Below are 21,089 nucleotides of genomic sequence, written 5' to 3' on the forward strand. Positions count from 1 at the left end.
GGCCCAAAACAGGAGCGTATTGCTGCAGTGCATCTCTGTGATGTAGATGAGGTCATAGGGAAGAGAGAAATATTTCTGAAGTCAGTACAAGTGTAGGACATGGCATCTGGCTGAATCACACTCAGTATCTGTAGACTGCAGGCTCCAGATGATAATATAATCACACATTAATAGTTCCGAATTTCTATTGATTTTCTTTTGGAACTGTCTTTAGGAACACTTTTTCTTTTTAAAAGCCTTTATGCTGACCATTATCTGCTCATAAATGTGGTTTGTTTTTTTTTAATATTCTGCATTTATCATCCTTTGGCACTACCTCACTGCTGTTTATACCTGTCACAACTGCTGGTTGTCCTTGTCTCTTCAAGCTTGTTCCTCAGCTCCTGTTGTTTCCTAGGGCAGAGGTGGGTGACTGAAATGTCATTTCCCTTAGAAGGAGAAAAACTCAACCTTGTTTTGGTCTCTGTGACCCAGAGGCTGGAGTGTTTGAATTACATTTGTTAGGAACTTCATGTCTCACACTTTAAAGTGCCATACTCAAACCTCAGAAATGCTGCCTTCTTCATGGGATCAAACCTCTTCTCTTTGCTTCTCTTCCTTGTCTTTGACATATTTTCATGGATTTTTTTTCTTTTAACGCATGGAAGAATAAATATTGTGCTCAGTTTCATCAGGCTGTAAATGGAGGGGGGAAAATACCTACTTGTCTGACTTCAGTGAGCCCTGTTTGCTTTTCATATGGGAGTTTGGAGACCTCCATCTTCTGCATATGGGTCTTTTCCTCCTGCGCAGGAAGATGTCACTGGCCTGGCAGGAACATCTGTCCATCTCACAGGAGTCCTCAGAGAGGAAGCACAGACAACAGGGAAAGTGAAAGGACTTAAAAGAGGACTTAGGGACTTCCTCACAAAAAGGTCTCCAGAACCATGAACTGGACTGACCTTCAGCTGTCTAGACTGTACTAATGAAGTTCAAGAAGGGCCTCAGAATGGGTAGAGGGAGCTGATCAAACAGGATGACTCTGCAGAGCTATGGGCCCACAGGAGGCTTAGCTGTCTCTCCTAAAATATATTGCTACTCCCTTGCTCCTGTGGCTCTTTCCCATCACACCTTTTTGCTTTTTTTCTGATCTTTCTATGTGGCTGTCCCCAGTCCTGCTTCTCTGTCTCTGTCTTTTCAGTGCAGGAGCAGAGGAAATAATGGAGAGAACAATACTCTCTTTCAGGAAAAGGCTGCTAGGAATTTACAGATCATAGTTACCATTAGGGCTGTCACCAAAGTAGGTTTTTCACTCAGCCCAGGAATGGCAGGTCTTTATCCTGGGTCCCCGTGGTCACAAGGGCTACAGAAGAGACCAAAGCTAGCAAAAAATGCTTCTTATCTTCAGACTTGATAATCAGTTAGATTAGTAGAGACCCATCATCTCTGGGGTGGCTGAAAAAGAGCAGCCCTGCGGAGAAGGACTTGGGGATACTGGTGGACGAAAAGCTGGATGTGAGCCGGCACGGAGGCGCGCATGGGGCTGGTGGGGCTCCCCGCTGCTGCCCAGCAGCAGCAGCTGTGTCGTCCGGAGCGTGGTGGTCGGGTGCATCGCTGCCTCTGCGCAGAGGCCGGGCCGAGCCCGTGCGCCTGGGCCGCCTCCGACGCGAGCAAGGCATTTCCCAGCCGGGAATGTGCGCTCGCAGCCCAGAAAGCCAACTGTAATCATGGGCTGCATCAAAAGAAGCGTGACCAGCAGGTCGAGGAAGGGGATTCTCCCCCTCTGCTCTTGTGAGATCCCACCTGGAGTACTGCATCCATTTCTGGGGCCCCCAACGTAAGAAGGACATGGACCTGTTGGAGCAGGTCCAGAGGAGGGCCGTGAAAATGATCAGAGGGCTGGAGCACCTCCCCTATGAAGACAGGCTGAGAGAGTTGGGGTTGTTCAGCCTGGAAAAGAGAAGGCTCCAGGGAGACCTTAATGCAGCCTTCCAGTACTTAAGGGGGCTGATGAGAAAGATGGGGACAAACATTTTAGCAGGGCCTGTTGCGATAGGACAAGGGGTAATGGTTTTAAACTAAAAGAGGGGAGATTCAGACTAGATATAAGGAAGAAATATTTTACGATGAGGGTGGTGAACCACTGGAGCAGGTTGCCCAGAGAGGTGGTAGATGCCCCATCCCTGGAAACATTCTAGGTCAGGTTGGATGGAGCTCTGAGCAACCCGATCCGGTTGGAGATGTCCCTGCTTGTGGCAGGGGGGTTGGACTAGATGACCTTTAAAGGTCCCTTCCAACCCGAACCATTGTGTGATTCTATGAAGAACAGACGCAGCCGGCTGGATGCTGCTACCTGCAGCAGAGGGCTGGACGACAGCCGGGGTAGGTGAAGGTGCTAACAGCCCTGGCACAGTCCCCTTGTTTAAAATGCTGCTGCTCCACGCTGTACACGTCGTCTTACGCCAGCGACCGCTGCCCCGTCACCACATGGGACACGTGTCCGAGCTGGGCTGTCCTGGGTGAGAGCAGACGGAGCTTGGACACAATCTTGCCGGCCTCTGCTGTCCTGATAATAAACTCTGGAAGAGACACGGGATCTCTGGATTAACAAAGGGGATTTTTTACTTGTGTTTTAGTGAAGACCACTGCACTGAAATGGGACTGGGTAGGGTCTGTGGACAAAGTGTTTGCGTCTTCATCCCTGAAGGAGGCGTGCTGTCTGTCAGCCCTGCTGTTCGCCAAGGTGTTTTTTTGTTAACTTTTAAGCCTCCCGGGCCTTAATCGATGAGAAAAAGTCCTACAGCGGCACGCATTGCTGCAGGCTAGGCATTTTTGCAGTCAGATAAGATTCACGGCCGGCCAAGGCGGGTGGACGAGGCGGTGAGCGGCCTTCTCGCCGTTCTTTAACGCACCCCCACACCACAGACAACACACCCAACCTGCACATTTGCGGAATAACCCCGCCGACTACCACACAGCCGCAGCGACAGCCTCGGCGGCACCGCCGGGACCCGCCGCTCCTCCTCACCTCCGAGGCGGGAAACTCCCAGCGGCCTTGGGGGGGGGGGAGCCCGGCCGCCATTTGCTGTCGACGGGGTCGCCGGAGCCTCCTCGGGCCCTGCCCGGCGCCGCTTCCCGCCCCGCCTCGGTCCCTCCCCGCTCCATCCAGCCGGCATTTCCTGGGCCGGCCATGGCGGCGGGGCTGCCCGCCGCCCTCGGGGCCTCCTCGCTGCGGTAAACCCCCGGCTCTTCCTCCGCGGGAGGACGACGACCTTGGGCGGCTGCACGGCCGGTTGCGAGGCCCCTTTCCCCCCGCTGTGGAGAAAAAAAACAAAAAAACCCGAAAAACCGCAGGCGATGCAGCTCCCGGAGGACCGGCCGGCCGCCGGAGGATGAGCCGCCGCGGCGGGTCTCGGCGGGGCGCGGGAGCTGCGCGGTGCAGCCGGCTGGGCTGGAGAGGGGCCGGGACCGAGGGGCTGCCCCGCCGCCCGGCTCCTACCTGCCTCCCCCGGGCCGCGGGGGGCCGCGACGGGCTCCTGCCGGCGCTGGCGAGGAAATGATTTCAGCCCCGGCAGCCAGAACGAGCAGTAAGTAAATAACTTCACCCTCAGGGAGATCCGCGCCGGTCCCCGGTCGTACGGCTGGCTTGTTGACACGAGTCGGGGTTAATAACACGAGAAAACAACATCGGGGAGCGAAAAAAAAATTTTTTTTTTTTTTGAGCCCGAACGTGGTCGAACTGCAGATTAGCATGTGCAGGTCGTCTCCGTTGTGTTATTTATTCAGCGCAGTGTGGGTTTTTAGCATAGGATTGGTATGCCGCTAACATCTTTTCTTTGCTTTTGTTCTAGAAGTACTGCGGATCAGCCTGTCATGGAGGGAACCAGGCAAACCAGGATATGTCGTCCACACAAGATAAGTGAATCCTCAAAGGTTTGTACGTTTACGTGTTGCCTACAAAAAAAAAAAGCAAGTTACAGAAATAACCAGGAGGGGGGGAAAGGCTCTCCGTTAGGATGGACTGGTTTGGAGGAATGTGAATATTCTGGGCTTTTAAGACAAGGTTTGAAAACGGTGGTCTACCTGCCCAGATATTTTTGATAGAAGAAGTTGCTACCTAGTGATTGAAAAAAAAAAAAAGGCAGCAGCAGCGAATGGGCATCTGCTCGCCGTGACTCATAACTTAAAAAAGAAACCCACATCACTGCAGCACAGTGTTTTCTCTACACCAAAAATTCAGTCATTAAATGCGATGTGTCTATCTTGGGAATTTTTTGTACTCATCCATCTCATAAAATCCAGGCTAGTTACAAAAGCAAAGTTGGGATTACTTTTTAGATTTAGTCTCTGTTTTGTACGAGATAGGAGACTTGATCCTGCAAGTAGTTATTCTAGTGAACTTGAGATGTTTTCTTAGGTTTGTGAGGTTAATTTTCTTTGTATAAAATCTTTGTCTGCACAAATACGTTGATTTTAGCTGGGAATTGACACAAGTCCACATTAGGTAGTTCTTTATGCAGGTCATCAGGGCGATGACCTAAGATTTACAAGATGTTAATATCAGCTGTAATTATGATGTTCACTTTGTTCCATAGTGGTGAAAGCTGCTTTTCTGTTCTAGTGCGAGCACTAGGTTACAGATGCTGCAGAGCAAGTACCTCGTACTACCAACAACAGCTGGAAGAGAAGAACTTTTCAGTGCCTGAATCTGTCTTATGCAAGTTGAATGAGACAGATCTCATTTTCTTTTGCATCACTGATGAGTAGTGGTACTGCATGAACTATCTGAAAGAAATTAGATCTGTGCTGAATCTGAAAGAAGTTAAAATACTGTTCGAATACAATTGATAAAAGATAAATAGGACTAATTTTTAAATGCATCCCTGCCAATATAATCTTTCCCTCAGTGCTGATCTTGTCTACCATTTGAAGGGTTTAGTCTGAATGTAATAATAATACACCACATTAAAAATTAATTAACTTGACAGCATTGTTTTATTTTCTTGCTTAGACAGCAGCTGTCACTATCTGTTAAACTTAAAATTACTAGATAATGCTAAAGCTGTTCTACAGAATATAAATAGCTTGAGAAAGATGTTCATGTTTAGTATAAAATTAGTCTTGGTTTTGAAATGTGCAGCTATCAGCTTCCGTTATGTGCTCACTGAACGAATGAACTTGCTAAGTGGCTGAAATATGTTAATATATTCTGAGTCCATCCAGTGCCATATGTAATGATTTTATGCTTGATTTCTGAAGTAGCAGCAGTTCTACATGGCAACAAGGATTTTAGGAGTACAAGTTGTCAGGCGTGTTTGCAGTCAGGATTATGCTGCTGACTCGACAGCCAGCTAAGTAAATAGGGATCTCTGGCAAATCTTATATTCTAGTGTAATCTTGTTATGCATGATGGTGGTATTAGAGAATATTAGAGAGAAATGATCAGCCAATTTACAAAGGCGAGAGGGAATATGTTTTTGAGTTTAATCCAATAACTGTCCCCCACGAGTCAGATTCAGAAGAGGGTGCTGTAAGATGTTAGTTATTGTCTGTTCATACACTGTCCTTTATCGTAGTTGCCACAAATGTGTGGCTTGTCCTTTGCCGTATTTGTTATTCTTCCCACTTCCTCTGTCCCCTGGTCTCTGCTTGGGCTCCTCAACCTCAGAAAAATGAAGAGAAAAAACTTTACAGTCCTTAAACCCTGTATTTTTTTCTGTTACAGATCTCTGGCAGTTTTATTCCTCAGTGGAAGTTACTTTGTTGTCTATGCCATAGATTCCTTTTTAAGTTCAGAGATATGAGGAGGCAAGGAGTATAAGGCAAATTAAAGAGTTTTGGCCCAGAAAACTTACAATTATTGAAGCCTCTTCACTTAGGTTGGTTTAACTCTGTACACTTGCATGTACAAAGTTACTCCAACAGAAGTCTTTTTGGCAGCGTAGCCTCCATTGTTTGGAAAAGAGCGTAAGCGAAACTAAAGAGAAACCACTGGGATATCGCGCTAAGAGCAGCACATTTGGTTATTAATTTGGGTCTCATCTTTGGCGGACTGCCTGTTGCTATACCACTGACTGCTAAAAGGCAGATGTGGGAGGTCAGGCTCCCAAGGTTGGTATTAGCTCAGGATGATTGGCTGCCATCACGTCTGGACAGTGGTGAGCTGTGTGCATTAATCCTCATTATCTCATCGTATAAAAGTACATTTACCAAATTCTGTACACAGGATGCATATCTAGAGTGAGGGTTGTGCACAGGGGAAAAAATCTGGCTTGAGGACTTGGACCTGTCCCATCCAGGTGGGTAGAGAGGTTGTCTCACCGTGATTTAGCCAACCCATTAATGGCTTAGGCCAGACAGCAATAATCATGTGCTTTCTGTTTGGGAAACCAGGAAAGCCACAGATAGTTAGGATTTCTAGGAGAAGCGACAGTTTGGTGAAGGAAAGGTTGAATGCCTGAGAGGCGTGAAGAGACCTCGGGCTATCTGTGTGACTGTTTTCGAAGTAGATACGGACTGAGACACCTTTTCAGGGCGTCACTTCTGGGAATGCAGTCTGAGGGTGTAGAACCGGGCAGGACCCAGGGTCCTACAGCCAGAACTGTTCAGAGCTAACTTAGGTACGATACAAAGATGTGCTTCCTTTCCACCTCCTTTCATTGCTCTTACATGTTCTTACAGGCTCTGCAACTCTGCCCGTTTTGGATTTGGTAATTAAAGTTAAGTATTTGCATTTAACTTAACCTGGCTTTTATTAAGAGACATCACAAGGTAGCTGACTGTACCATCGAGCATTCCATTCCTCTGGAAAGATGGTCCTAGAAGCTGCATTGCTTGACATACTGGGGTGACCAGCCCTTTCAATACGTGTTCTGCAGGACATTCAAGGGGTAGCAAAACATTTCCATTTTGGTTCTTCTTAGGACTGGTACTGTGAGTCTGTGAGAAAGAGGCAAACACTGGTTGCCTCAAAAGCTCTGTGGCACATCCGGAGCCGGTAGGAAGAATGTCTGGACCAGAGGGATCCCAGAAGGGCACTTAATGGACATGTTCTGAGGGCATTTTCCCCTTTCTTTAGAAGAAAAATACTTAGTCATATTCATTAAAACAAAAACTACCTCGGCTTCTGGAAGCAAGTAGAAGTCTTCTGGGAATAAGTTGTCCGCATGTGTGGCTTTGCACATAAATAAACAGCTATTATTTTTGAATGCAGTGTGTGTGCCTGGAATAATATGGAAAGAAAGAAAAGGATTTTACCCTAACGAGCTTAGAGTTCTGAAAAGATTTAAGAGGGGGTAGCTGTCAAGTAAGCACTAACCCAAACAATACATGGGCTGAATGAAAATTTGGCATACTGCTGCATGTGTGTCTCCCACTCCAAATATTTAGTGAGTAGCTTAGTTGAGAAGAACTCTGTAAGGAGTCATTTGGGGGACAAGTAAGAAAGGAAATGTCAGCAAGATGTCTCGAAGACAATGAGTGGAAGAGTTTCAGAAAATTGCGCCTGTATAAATCATCAGGGAGGAGGTTTGGATGCAGCGTTGTGGAGGAGGTAGGAGTAAATTATAAAAAAAAAAAAAAAAAAAGGGCGAGTAGGAAGCAGTAAAAGTCTGCATAGGCCTTTCAAAGTGAAGGTGAGGAGCTTGGGCTCATACTACATTGCTTGCTAACTGTTTCAAGTCAGAATTTATTACAAACGTGCAACACAAGTAAGTTTGCTCGCTCTCGTGTATGACTACATCTAATGCAAAAACACTTTGTGCACACTGAAATTTGTCTTGGTGAAGATAACATCTGCCTGATACTGGGTTTTTTTATTCCAGGTGTACAGATGGGATGACCACTCTAGTCTAGTTCTTCAGAGCCTGAATGAGCAGAGGCACCGCGGCCTCTTCTGTGACATTGTCCTAGTGGTGGATGAACAGAGAGTCCCTGCCCATCGGAACCTCCTCGCTGTTTGCAGTGACTACTTCAACTCTATGTTCACCATTGGTATGCGAGAAGCCCACCAAAAAGAGGTTGAACTTTTTGGAGCCTCTTACATTGGTCTGAAGGCTGTGGTGGATTTCCTTTACGGCAGTGAGCTGTCTTTAGATGGAGGCAATATCGACTATGTGCTCGAAACAGCTCACCTGCTGCAGATCTGGAAGGTGGTTGACTTCTGTTGTGAGTATCTGGAGAATGAAGTCAGCGAGGAGAACTACTTGTACCTGCAGGAGCTAGCCTCTATTTACAACCTGAAGCGCCTTGACTCCTACATTGATTCTTTCATCTTGCAGAACTTCGGCACGCTGTCTTTCACCCCGGACTTCCTGCAGAACATTTCCTTGCAGAAGTTGTGCCAATACCTGGACAGCAGCAACGTGCAGCAGGAGTGTGAGCATGACTTGCTGCAGGCTGCCTTGCAGTGGCTTACCCAGTACCCAGAAAGGGAGAATGAGGCTTACCAGGTTCTGGATAACATTCATTTTCCCTTGATACCTAAAAGTGATCTCCTCCATCGAGTCAAGCCTGCTGTCTGCTCTCTTCTTCCCAAAGAAGCAAACTGTGAGGGGTTTATAGAGGAGGCAGTGAACTATCATAATAACGTCACGGCTCAGCCAGTGCTGCAGAACAAACGCACAGCCCTGCGGACCTGTGAGGAAAGGCTCCTCTTTGTGGGTGGGGAGGTTTCCGAACGGTGCCTGGAACTGAGTGATGATACCTGCTTCTTGGACATCAGAAAGGGGCAGTGGGTGGCAGAAACCCCTCTCCCAGCCAGACGAAGTCACCACTGTGTTGCAGTCTTGGGAGGCTTCATCTTCATAGCTGGAGGCAGCTTTTCAAGAGACAATGGAGGGGATGCAGCTTCAAATCTCCTATATAGGTATGATCCCCGCTGTAACCAGTGGATAAAGGTGAGACTTATGCTGTATTATTTCTCTGTTTAAAGTCCTTAATGTTTAGAGTGTTTTCTTCTTTTTGGTGGAAGGACGGGGCTCATTAGAATAGCCAACATAGCAACACTTGGAAATGGAAGTTCAAGTTAGTTAAGTTGAAAAGCAGCTACTTGAATCCTTTGTGGGAATGCTTAAGTTACACAAACAACAAAAGAGTTTGGGGCAGATTCTTAACTTCACTTGGGATTTGGGCATCTCACCTGTGAAGTTCCTGGTCAGCAGCCACCTGCAACTCTTTAGATTACTTTTGGGAATAATGCTAGAATGGACTTATGGAGGTGTTCATGTTTCTCAAGCAGTAGCACATACAACTAAATAAAAAATGGGTCTGATGCAAAAAGCAAATGTCTCTGTGCTAAATGTCTCTTAGAACAAGCTATTCACTTCCAGTCCTGCTATAAAACCCTGCAGCCAGTGCAGGTTCCTATAAGAACCAGTCATCCTGTGTGGTTCGGTTGTGGTTTTGAGTGATTCCAATATATGTTTCTTGCAGAGTTTTGGAAGGACGCCCATGTAACACAAACATTTGTAGAGTAACCTGTCTCTTAGATGCTTCCTGTTGTCCCCTTTTTTGAAAATGAATGCTCTGTAACATCCTACTGCAGAAAAACAAAAAGTATTTTATGAATATAACAGCCAAAACCAGTAGCTCTCTTTTCCAAATAAATGGGAAGAAGCAACTATCCTAGCCTCATGAATATACCTTAAGTCAGCTTGCTTACCAGATGTTTGAAGATGTCAGCATGTTTGGTTTTTTTTTTGACAGGTTGCCTCCATGAGACAACGCCGTGTAGATTTCTACCTGGGAGCTATTACCGACATGCTGGTAGCTGTTGGTGGCAGGAATGAAAATGGGGCACTTTCTTCAGTTGAGACCTACAGCCCTCAGAAGGATTCGTGGTCCTATATAGCAGGCTTGCCCAGGTAATGGACTTGTTCAGAAAGTTATCTTGTGTTTGAAGACGGTAGTAAAGGGAGCTTATGTGACTTCAGGTGATGAATGGGTATCCCTAGAAGGGAGGCAAGGGAATATATAACCAATGTGGTATCAGCAAGTAACAAACCATCTCAGCATTTGGTATTTGAGCAACCAGCTCTTCCAGGCAGTGTGCCTCATGCCAGCTTGATTGGTTTTAATTTTTGTCCCGAGGTACGTCTGAAGCATGGGAGGGAGAGCTTTTGTAATTTTGCTCTACTATTCTTAAAATATTTTTCCTGAGGTCACTTGGAGTTGAACCTTTTCAGAGGCACTGTTTAGATCTTGATCAAAGGCTTTTATAATTTGTTTAGCCTTACTTTGTCACCTTGGTGTGATTGTTTTCCTTGTAAGGTGTTTCTCTCTGTTTGGCTGCTCAGGTTGGCTCTTGCAGATAAACCACTTTATTTAGGTAACCCTGGCAAATGTGACCTCTCTTTCTCTCAGTCTGAATTAAAACAGCTGCTCTACTTCTGAGAGGCTTTAGTACTGCAGCTCTTCTTGTAATAGCAGCACAGGACATTGCTAGTATTTTGAATCAACATTTAAGTGGTGACTTCGTAAGAATGGTACGAAAGCATTTCATTTGCAAACAGCTATTCAGATTTAGTAATATTTCACATTCATGGAAATTACGGGAGTATTGGCTATACGGATGGTATTTTCATGACATCTGAAACCTGCACCTTCAGCAGCAGTACTTGCTTTCTTACTGGCATCACGAACAGGATACTTGCAATTTGCTTTTAGAGTTGAGGCCTTTTTTCCCTTATTCCCTTAGCTGCAGAGCTGCAGAGCCATAGGCAGCCAGTGAAGGCACAGAAGCCTGTTGCCCAATTCTATTTTGGGCAGGTGCTGCAATGCGAGTCTGATCCAGGCTAACAGCTGGGCTCGAGTGCTCTTCAGAAGCAGGATGCTTTTTTCCGTTTTATTTCTGCTCACATAAGCAGATCTAGGAGTTGAGGCTGAACACCACAATCTTTCCTGGGAAGCTGTGTATAAGAGTATCTTCAGTTCCTAAGCCCTTCTGTTAATTGGCGTGACCTGTGAGATCCCAGTAACATCTCACAGAAATTATAGCACAGCTGTTTTTCTTTTTTTTTTTTTTTAAAACATTTTTCAAAGAAATGTAGATGTGACCTGACTGCCTTGTATGTTGTTAGAAAAACACTCACCTTAGAACTGGTATGGATATTTTTTTTCCCAGCACGTAAGTAGTCCTGGGGAAGCTTGCAGACTGCAAGCTGTCTGAAAAGAGGCAGTTTTTCTGCATGTTCCTACTGCTACATGTGTGTTGGCTTTGGGAATTTTCAGGTGCAGCATTTAAAAGTGAACTTTGACGTGGGGGTGTTAATTTTGTATTAGAATGTCTAGCTGATCCGCTTGGACGAGGCAGAAGTCCCCCTTATGGGATAGACCCCACTTGCACTGACTTAGCTGGTTGCTAAACTGCATGGTTAGGCTGTAGTACAGCCACTATTTTAAGTTATTGTTGCATCCCCAAAAAATAGTTCTGCATCCTCTTTTCCTGCCTGCTCTGTCCTCGTCCCGTGCTAACTGTCCCTTGTGCCACCTCAGGTGATTGTGCAGCTGCATAGCGAACCAGATAGTTTCCCAGTTTTCCATGTAGCTGCTCTCTTGTGTGTCAATATGTCTTCAGTTATATCTTAATGGACACTTACTGCCTTCAGATTTTCTGTCTTTTCAGCCCTCTTTCTCCTTTTGGGGAGCTCTTGCGTTGGGCACTATATTGTTTGCACCAACCGTTTTCTTGCACAGAAGGAATAAAGCTAAAAAAATTTTATACAGGTTTCAAAAGGCAAAAATGAGCGCAGAGGTGGACAACAGAAAGAAACCTTCTGAATGCAGGGACAAGCGAATGCTGCTTGAGCTCAGAGGTGTGGCTCTGGCAGGTGTGGGTGGCTGCTGGAAGGGATCTGGGCAGAACTTTCCTGATGTACTTCAGATGGATTTGCTGACAGCAAAGGAAGGATGAGAGAGAATTTTGTAATCTGTTCAAGACTAGAAGAAAGCATGCTAGCTACAGTTCCTTCTGTGTACTCCTGTCTTCCCTTCAACACACTCTCGATCTGATCCGTTTTCCTCCCCACCACATGCTTTTGTTCCTCAAACTGATTTTAGTTACTCTTTTTACCCAAATAACATCTTCCCCAGCCCTATACCAGCAGCAAGTCTTTTCTCCTCATGCAGAGGAAATCAGAAGCTCCAATCCTCTGCTTCCTGATTGCCTGATCAGGCAACATGTCCCAACATAGCTGCCTCGTTTCCTGCATTTTTCTGTCTTCTTCCCTCTGAAGAGAACACATGCAGCCTTCTTGTCCTCTTGGGTGCATGGCCACCAGAAGCAGGCTCCCTGCCCGCAGCTCTGGTGGTGTTTCTGACTGCTCTAAGCCAGCAGCTGCCTGGAAAACTATTCCCTGGAGTAATAGGCACATGTCGAGGTCATTCTGGGGTGTAGGCTTGCGTAGTTCCATTCGAGCTGTGTGGGTTTGGGCTCTCAGATGTTATCTTTGTTAAAGCTTCCACTCTGAACGTGCAGAAAATGGTTTTACGTTTTTTTTCTTCCCAAGGGTTATAGCTTGCCACACGTGTGGAGATTTTCAGGCGAAAGGCAATGGTTGCGTCCTTGAATACACATGCCTCCTGTCCTCTGCCAAATCCTGAGTCCATGTTGCTGTACACAGGCACAATCATGCTGCTCTAAGGAAGAGCTTTGCAAGTTCTGTTTTATCTGTTCTCCCCACCCCCCCCTTCCCACCCCAACATGGTCAAAACAACACGTTGTTTTCCCTAACCACTTACTTGGAAGGAGCTGAGCTGTTTTGACTGAAATAATGCTGTCTTACTGAAGAAGAAAACACAGCCTCTTGAGGCAGGTGCTTGACGTGGAAAACCTCAGCCAAGCTATCTAAAGGGTGGACCCGGTCCAAGTCTGCTACAAGTGAATTTTGCCTGACTCTCATTCAGGTCCTTGGTTGTGGGATACCTTTCCCATTCTTCAGAGAGGTCCTATATTTTTTTCACCATTTTCCCAGGCTCTTTGGGAGCAGCTGCTGCCATAGTTTCTAGCCCGGAAGGGAGCAGCAGTGGCTGACAAGCTTGGCAGAGCAGAAGTTGGTGCAGTGTGTTCTCATCTTGGATAGACCATGAAAAAGTCTGCTGCAGACATCAGTGAAATTAATTGAGTGGCCCTAGGTTAAAGTTTGGCAGAACAACTGAAAGCAGTTGTATGAGGAAATGTGTCGGAACAGGTTGACGAATGATGGTATCTGCTCTGCTAGTTGTGTCATGATCTTGCAGGGTTGCAACAGGTGGACACCGAGATTCAGAGCAACCACAGCTCGCCTGGACTTTGGTTGCAGTAGGGGATTCCCAAAGCTTTATCGAGTTAGGCCAAGTGTTCTTCTGTTTAAGAAAACAAATGGTAGATTTTCTAGCATTTACCGAATGCTGTTACTGTGTCAGAAACTGTCATTTTTGCAGCATTGTATCTAGGCAAGTTATTAAAAATCGGCAACTGGCTCTAGAAGATGTTCTGAATTGAAACTTCTTTCTCCTTAATGCCTCTATCTTTATCTGGCCACTCTTACAGATAACGCTGCCAAAACGCTCGATGCTTTCCGTTGGAGGATGTCTGGACTCACTCTATTGAAGTGTCCTGTTCTGCTGCATGTTTAGAAATGCCTCCATATAAGCCATACGGCTTGCAGAAGGATTCTTATTGATTGTTTCCAATTTCTGCATTATATTTCATGCAATTTTCTATTAATGTAGAGCCGGGTATGTGCAATTTTGGATGAGCTTTTCAGAAGTCAGGCAAAGTGAAACACCTCTAGTGTATTTCAACAGGTAATCTCCCTATATTGGTAAAACAACAAATTGATGGTTGATTTGATGCTTCAGATGTGATTGCCTCTTTCAGATTACTCCTGTAGCTATTGCTGTTCGCTAGATATAGTCATTGATTGAGGCAAAAAGAAAAGCATCAGTGCTTTTTCTGTAGCTAGATTGCATGCATGCGCTTGAGAGAAAATATCTATTGCTTGCTTATGTGTACAGAATTCCACTTTTCAGTTAGCATAGGAAAACATTTAACCTACTTCTCCAAAGGTCACTCAAGTTTTTTGTAACTTAAGGTCATTTTAATTTTTTTTTTCAAATGCTGAATGTAATGTGATTGCTATCAGCAGTACAATAACCCTGAGCTTTGTGCTGGATTCAGTGTCCTTGTACTCTTCTCCTTCTGACTCCTTAAAACTGCCTGTTACCTGACACTGCCTCCACTGTGGAGTGCACTGCACGTCCTCCAGGTAGCTTGTTGGTTAGATGTGGGTTTAAAATCTAGTGCAGTTTGAAAAAGGAAATGAATTCAAGCTGTCCATCCCACTTCCCAGATAGGTAGTCTACTTTTTAAGACCCATTCCTGTGTATATAGAGAAGCAAAGACTCTAGCAACCCGACTGGGTGCCACTGGAGACATGTTTTCCCAGTTCTTGTCTGTAAGAGACCACAAACACAGTAGAGCAGCATCTATGTACACTACACCTGCCATAGCATTTCTGGCAGGTGCGAAAGCTGGAGTGCACGTGCTCAGGGTATTTCATGTCAAACAGAAGCACTGAGTGTGAGTTATATGCTTCCATGGTTAGCCTTCTATGTGAGCTGTGGAATTTTTGAGTTTATCAAGTCTCATAACTATACCTTAGTCCTCTCTTTTTCCTTTCTTTCTTTTTCATGAGTGGCTAAGGAATAGTACAGTTCTGAAGTCATCTCTGCAACGTCTCCAGAGATGGTGCTCCAGCCTCTGTAGTTGAAAGGTCTGTCCTGGTCACTCGGCATTCTTAGGCCAAATGTGTCAAGGCTTTTTCTGTTTCTTGTAGCAGGAGCCTGTTAAAATATCTGATTCAGACACTGGTCAGGGAGGCATCTAGGATAATAAACGTCTTTTAGCTTTTCTCAGAAGTGTTGTGCTTTCAGGGTAAATGTGGGTTTTCTTTTCTTTTCCACCTTTTCCCTTGGCACAAAAGTGCTTGGCACTTAGGCGTGTGGAAGAAGTTATGATACTGTTTGTGTAGCTGAGAGAAACTATTACCATGCGAAATAAAAACAGCTTAAGGTTCTATCCACATCGAGTTTTGAGCGTGTTCAGGCATGGTTCAAAAGCATTCCAGGCTAAAGTAATGGTAACGTAGGTTTGTCTGCCATAGAAGTTGAGTTGTCTTGAGTCCTTGACTACAAAGGATGGTAGTAGAGGCTTCTGAGTGCAGGCTGATGAGTATATTAATCAGCATCCCTATGGGTATTAAATTGTTTGGGCTCTTTGTATGGATGTGTGAGCCAGTTTGCTGTGGCTGGTGCTGCAGCTACATCTTTTGACACCCCCCACACCTGAAAAAAGAAAAAAAGGCATGTGCAGGAAGGGTATGTTCAAAGAAGCTGAGGCTGTCCCTCGCCTTAGCATTCCACTTCTAAGAGCTCAAAGGGGTTTGGTTGGGAATATCCTAGTGTGAAGTTAAGAACAGCCTCGTTAGGTTTGTAGTGGCTTTATTATAGCTGATCAAAGGGGTTTTCTCTCTGCCCTGCCCTGTGGAAACCATGTACATGATGTTGGTTCTACCATCTCATTTTGTCTTACTTCAAACATGGACTCTGATCTATGGTTGACTGAGGTCTGTTGCCTTGTCTTGGGGTGACCAAAGAAGTTATCACCTGTATAGCAGAAGTGGTAGAGCAGATGGATAGCTCATGAAAAGGACACTACGTGTATCATGACTGCAAATATACTGGGCTGTGAATGCTAGTGGGTAAGAAACGTGATTCATGATCCTGAAGCTGTGGAAGGGGAAGGCAGCAGTAGTTTTCTTGTTGGTTTTTCTTGGTTAATTGCTACTGGTAAGTCTGAGAGGTATCATGATTATTTCCTCTTTCTGTCATAGAAACCCTTGCTGAGATGTGGATTTTTTCCTCTCTGGCCCTCTCAGACTGATCCAACCCAAGCACTGGAGCAGGAAAATGGGAGTGAAGGCCATGCCAACTAGAGCAGGATGGGTTACTTCTGTTGTATGACACACTGTAGAGGATGCCTTAAAAAGTGATTGTCATACCTTAGCGCTCTGTAGCGACCAGGTATGAAAAGGATGCCTTAAAAAGTGATTGTCGTACCTTAGCACTCTGCAGCGCAGGGTGAAGCGGTATGAATAAGAATAGTTACTGGGTAACTGACAGGATTAGGGATTCTTCTGTCTTTAGTTACTGTTTATTTTCTTCTTCAGTACCAGTCCTTGTTGAATGCTTGTGTATCTTGATAAAATCTGTGAGTACCAAGTCGGATCATTTTTGTTTGCCTGTCCTAGGTTTACCTATGGCCATGCTGGAACAGTCTACAAGGAATTTGTGTACATTTCAGGAGGCCATGATTACCAAATTGGCCCCTATAGAAAAAACCTGCTGTGTTATGATTACCGCACGGATGTCTGGGAGGAGAAGAGGCCAATGATCACTGCCCGAGGTTGGCACAGCATGTGCACCTTACAGGACAACATCTACTCCATCGGTGGCAGTGATGACAACATAGAAACCATGGCTCGTTTTGACATTCTGAGTGTGGAGTCGTACAGTCCTCAATGTAACCAGTGGACCAGAGTTGCTCCTCTGCTGCAAGCAAACAGTGAGTCAGGGGTGGCAGTTTGGGAAGGCAAGATTTATATCCTCGGAGGCTACAGCTGGGAAGAAACAGTCTTCTCCAAAACAGTCCAGGTTTATGATAAAGAGAAAAATAAGTGGTACAAAGGAACTGACCTACCCAAAGCAATTGCTGGTGTGTCTGCGTGTGTCTGTGCATTGAAACCCAAAACAGAGGACAAAAAGAAAAAGACGAAAACAAAAAAACATCAAGATCGAGGAAGATGACTACTTCTGGAAAACCACTCTTTGATGGTGGACTCCAAAAGAACCTTGTATTTAATCATTTCTATCTAACCTTGATTCTTTCTTTTTCTTTTTAAATGTGGGGGGGGGGGGGGAAGCATATTCTGAAGCCTCAGAAATGTACAGTTGAATGTGTTTTTTGGATTAAGCTCATGTTTAAGATAAAAACAACGAAAGAAACCAAAAAAAAAACCCCTCCTACTATATAAGGGGAGGTATGGCAAGAGAGGTTATGCTGCTCTCCTGAATGTTAAGGCTTAGTCTTTTACTTCTGTGGTTCATGGCATTTCCACATATATCTTATTATATCAACATTTTTAAAATAAGGTTGAATCTGTGGCCGAGATGATAATGTCAAGGGGGAGGAGGCAGAATAGTCAGTGTCTGGTTTGAAGTTACAGAGCAGTTCAAAGGAGTTCAGAAGCAACTGCTAAGAAAAAATGAAATGGATCTTCGATGTTTTAAATCTTTAATTTTTATAACGTTAAATTTCATTTACAATACATTCTTGAGCTGTTAGTATCAGATTTCTGGAATGTGAGAGTTCAAAGAGAATGTTGCTTTTGGTGAATGCAGGTCAGATCAGCTTGAAAAGTGAGTAACTCCACTGTACTCTTAAGATTAAGACGACCTTATTGTGTGGCTAAAGAGTCGATGAGATTGACCTGGGCTTGGATTGACAGCATTGGGAACTTGGAAATCTAGGAAAGGTGAGATGTCTTTTGCATCCCTTGTTGTGGCACTTTTCATATCCAAATACAATAGCAGGTTTTTCCTGGGCTTTAAAACATGTCCTGGAAGGGGCGGGGGGGGGGGGGGGGGGGAATTTATCAAAGAACTTGAAAGAAGATTTGAGGATTTGGATGGAAACTGTGCAGTTTGCCTTGGGCTTCAAAGCGGATGGAACTGATAGAGCTCACTGCGAGTTTGGGGTTTGCTGAATTAGGGTAACAGCGGGGAGAAATGGTGGGAGGATCCTGCAGGTGAACTTGAAGCAAGAAGATATCCCTCCCCAGCTCTACCGGGCTGTAGAAGCTGGGATCCACTCCATTTAACTCAAGCCTCACCGTGGTCACTGCTAATAGCCAGTGTGAGCAGGGGCCCGTACGAGACTGGTCTGCTGTCAAAAAGCTTATCAACTGAGGATGATTAATTGGGGTTCGGTAATCTGGAAGAACAGCAACTTGTTTTTTTACCTGAGCTAATAGCTCACACTTTCCTCCTCTTACTTTTTTTGTTTTCAAGTTCACAATGTCTTTTCATCAGATTAGCCTTTTCTGATGGATTTGGCTGGGACTCAAAGCCACGGCTCATCAGGCATGCAACCGAACACCTTCCCCAGCGAGACAGGCTCAAAAGGAAGAAATCCAAAATATACTCAGGACTGTGTTTGGGATCCAGACAGTGGGACTGAACTGAAAATTGTCTGTTAGATCCTCTGTGTCACAGTATCCTCCGCATACCAAGTAAAGAGATTTCTGACCCAAGTGTTAGTCCACCCTCTACAAACACAGCTGATTCTGCTGCAGATATTAAAATTCCCCGACTGTCTGGCCAGCTTTCAGGCATTCACCCTGGGGCATTTTACAAACGCACCTCTGATTTGGAAGAAGTCGATCACCAGCAATCTGATACAACCACTTCAATTATTGTAATAATGCCAGGCCACAGGTTAATATTCCTCCTTCCCAAAAGAAGAAATTTTTAGAAAGTTTTTAAAAACAACTTTTATACTTTTTTATAACACGTTTTGCTAACTCAGTCTCTTGTTTGCCATATATTATATTATTTAGTATAGAAGCTACTGCTCTGTAATTGTGACCCCGTTGTTGCCGTCAGGAGCTCATCATTTGATGGATCTTTTAGTCTTTGTGTAGTTCGTTGGGATGCGACGCAGCTGTTACAGCCGCATTTACATTCTCAGCATTGTCAGGCAGTCAGCTATAATTGTGACTATTGTACGGCCTCTTCCCCAATAGTCCAGCTCGCCAGACATGCTAATAAACACGCTTTATTTTCAGCTATTGGTGATCTGCTGAGTGGATTTCAAGGGCTTTGGTTTAAAGTTCTGCTGGGCAACCGTCGATTGTTGCTGTTATTTCTTCCTCAATCTTTTCACATCTCCCTTATGCACGATAACCTTGTATTTCACGTTTGCCTTTTTTTTTTTTTTCCCCATCTGGTGTACGTATAGTTGGGATCCTGCTATCCGCCTTTTTTTTTTTTTTTTAACTATTTACCTCAATAATTGGAAAACACTAAGAAAACATTTTTGCACTTAATTTCATTTGAAGCTCTTGTAAATTAAAGAACTCATATATTGGAAGAACATGTTTGTATTGAAAGAGGTACCTCTGAATAAATTTCTGGAGTGCAAGAAAGCTACAGGTTTCTTCTTCAGTGCTAAGAAAGAATTTAAGAAAACTAGTTGAAATTAATTTTGTGAAACTCCCTGAGGTATTTTTTTGGTTTGCCTTTTTTTTTTTTTTTTTTTTTTTTTTTTTTTTTTTTTTTAAAAAAGCCCCAGGAGTTAGTTGTTCATTTGCATTAATGGATTTGTTTTAAAGCCTTTGTACACTGCATGAGGTAATGGTTATTCTTTTTTTTTTATCCTAAAAATAAATTAAAAAAACCCAAACAACAACAAACACAAAAACAAAACAAACATTTTGGTTATGACAAACTCATTAATGAGTTCTTTGGGGTTTTTTTTAATATCTGAAATCCTTGCTATGTTGACTGACAACTACTTAACTTTCTGGGACATTTTCATGTGTAAGTATAGAACAAAAATTTCAAGGACTTGCTTTGTTTCTGTTAATGGGTTGCTTGTTAATATATCCCCCCTTTTAATGTGTTTATGTATTACATTAATGTCTGGAAACAATAAATCCAGTTTAGAATATTATATTCATCACTGTGTGACTTGTGTATTGATTTAATTGAGGTTCTCCTTTTTGATAAATTGGAAAGAAGTAGTTGTGCAGTTATTTTTAGGTGGCATTGATAATGGTAGAAACATGTTAATAGGCAGAAGCTAAATGTAACAATATGAAGTGGAAATATAACTTACTTATCTAATCCATCTTTTCTGCATCGTGCTTCAAACCAGATGGTCAGAAATTACTTGTCACATTTTTTTGCAGCTGTGACAAAAGACCCAATGCAGTTTAGTTGTGGTTTCAAAGGTGGTATTGAATGGGGAGTAGATAAACACAGTTATGACTTCATAATATTAAACTTAATTGCATAGGCAAAATATAACCCCAGTACTCATCAAGGTCAGCTTTATTTTTCCCAGTCCATTTATTGTCCCTTCAAAACCGGAGGCTATAGGTGAGTACGGGACATCTCTCGGGTTATTAGAGGTCGCTGGGGTATTGTACCTGTTGTTGCCATAAGCATTTCTTCCATTATTAAAGGAAGAAATTACTACCATTTGCACCTACGAGACCCAGAGCAGTAAGCATTGCGAAAAGCACAGTCTGGCAGAGTGCCCCTTGATTTTGGAAGTTGTGTACCCGGACGTGGCTTATCATCACTCGGGAAGTGTTAGTAGATAGCACACGATGCTTGAAAATAACTTAAGCTCCCCAGTGCTGAACTGCTTTGTGAAATTGTGCTGGAATTCTGCGAAAATACAAGGGAGAATAATGTATGACGCGAGTGGATTTCTACTTTGATTTTTCAAGGTCTGAACAGCCCTCTTGGCGAGTAATTAAGTTCGGTAGAGAAAAGGCGTATCCTCCTGGTCTGTGCTCTTAGGGAATCAGCCTGGCTCCTGCACCTGTACATACCACTGCCTTCGTCTGTGAGCTTTGTAAAACATTGTACTGCTTGTCAGGAAGCATAGCTCTTTCTTCCTGCCCTGGGGAAAAATAACTACTGCTCTACCTCATTTTTAAAAAGGCTCCTATTGCCAAATTCTGAGAAAAGCTCGTTTTACCTGACACAAAACAGCTACCAAAAACCTCAGGTTTTCTCTTCCCACGCTTCCATGCCTGTATCTTGGCATCAGCATGTCAAGGAGCTGCTGCCTGTAACACTGACATTAGATAACATAAATCCCTCGAGATACCCTGAGGAAAAATTACACTGTGGTGCGAGATGATGTTGTTTTGAAGGCTTGAGAAAGAAGCTGGAAATATTTTTGTTCTCAAGTTGAAACCTTAAATTGAGAAAAATGGGCCTGGGTGTCTGTCTTTCTCTGTAAGAGATGAGACTGCTTTCTTCCAAATGCTGGTGAT

The 21,089-nt window shown here is 44.2% G+C and overlaps 1 protein-coding gene across 1 annotated transcript; it reads left to right on the forward strand.

Moving 5' to 3' along the window:
* Positions 1-3,060: 3,060 nt before the first annotated feature.
* KLHL36 (kelch like family member 36) lies at positions 3,061-19,750 on the forward strand. The gene is given in 6 exon segments (XM_049805583.1): positions 3,061-3,472; positions 3,474-3,566; positions 3,831-3,912; positions 7,803-8,876; positions 9,685-9,842; positions 16,269-19,750. Coding segments are annotated over 6 exon segments (2,064 nt in total). The 5' UTR covers positions 3,061-3,371; the 3' UTR covers positions 16,825-19,750.
* Positions 19,751-21,089: the final 1,339 nt, after the last annotated feature.

Source organism: Accipiter gentilis, chromosome 7 (genome assembly GCF_929443795.1).
Source record: "Accipiter gentilis chromosome 7, bAccGen1.1, whole genome shotgun sequence".
Lineage (NCBI taxonomy): Eukaryota > Metazoa > Chordata > Aves > Accipitriformes > Accipitridae > Astur > Astur gentilis.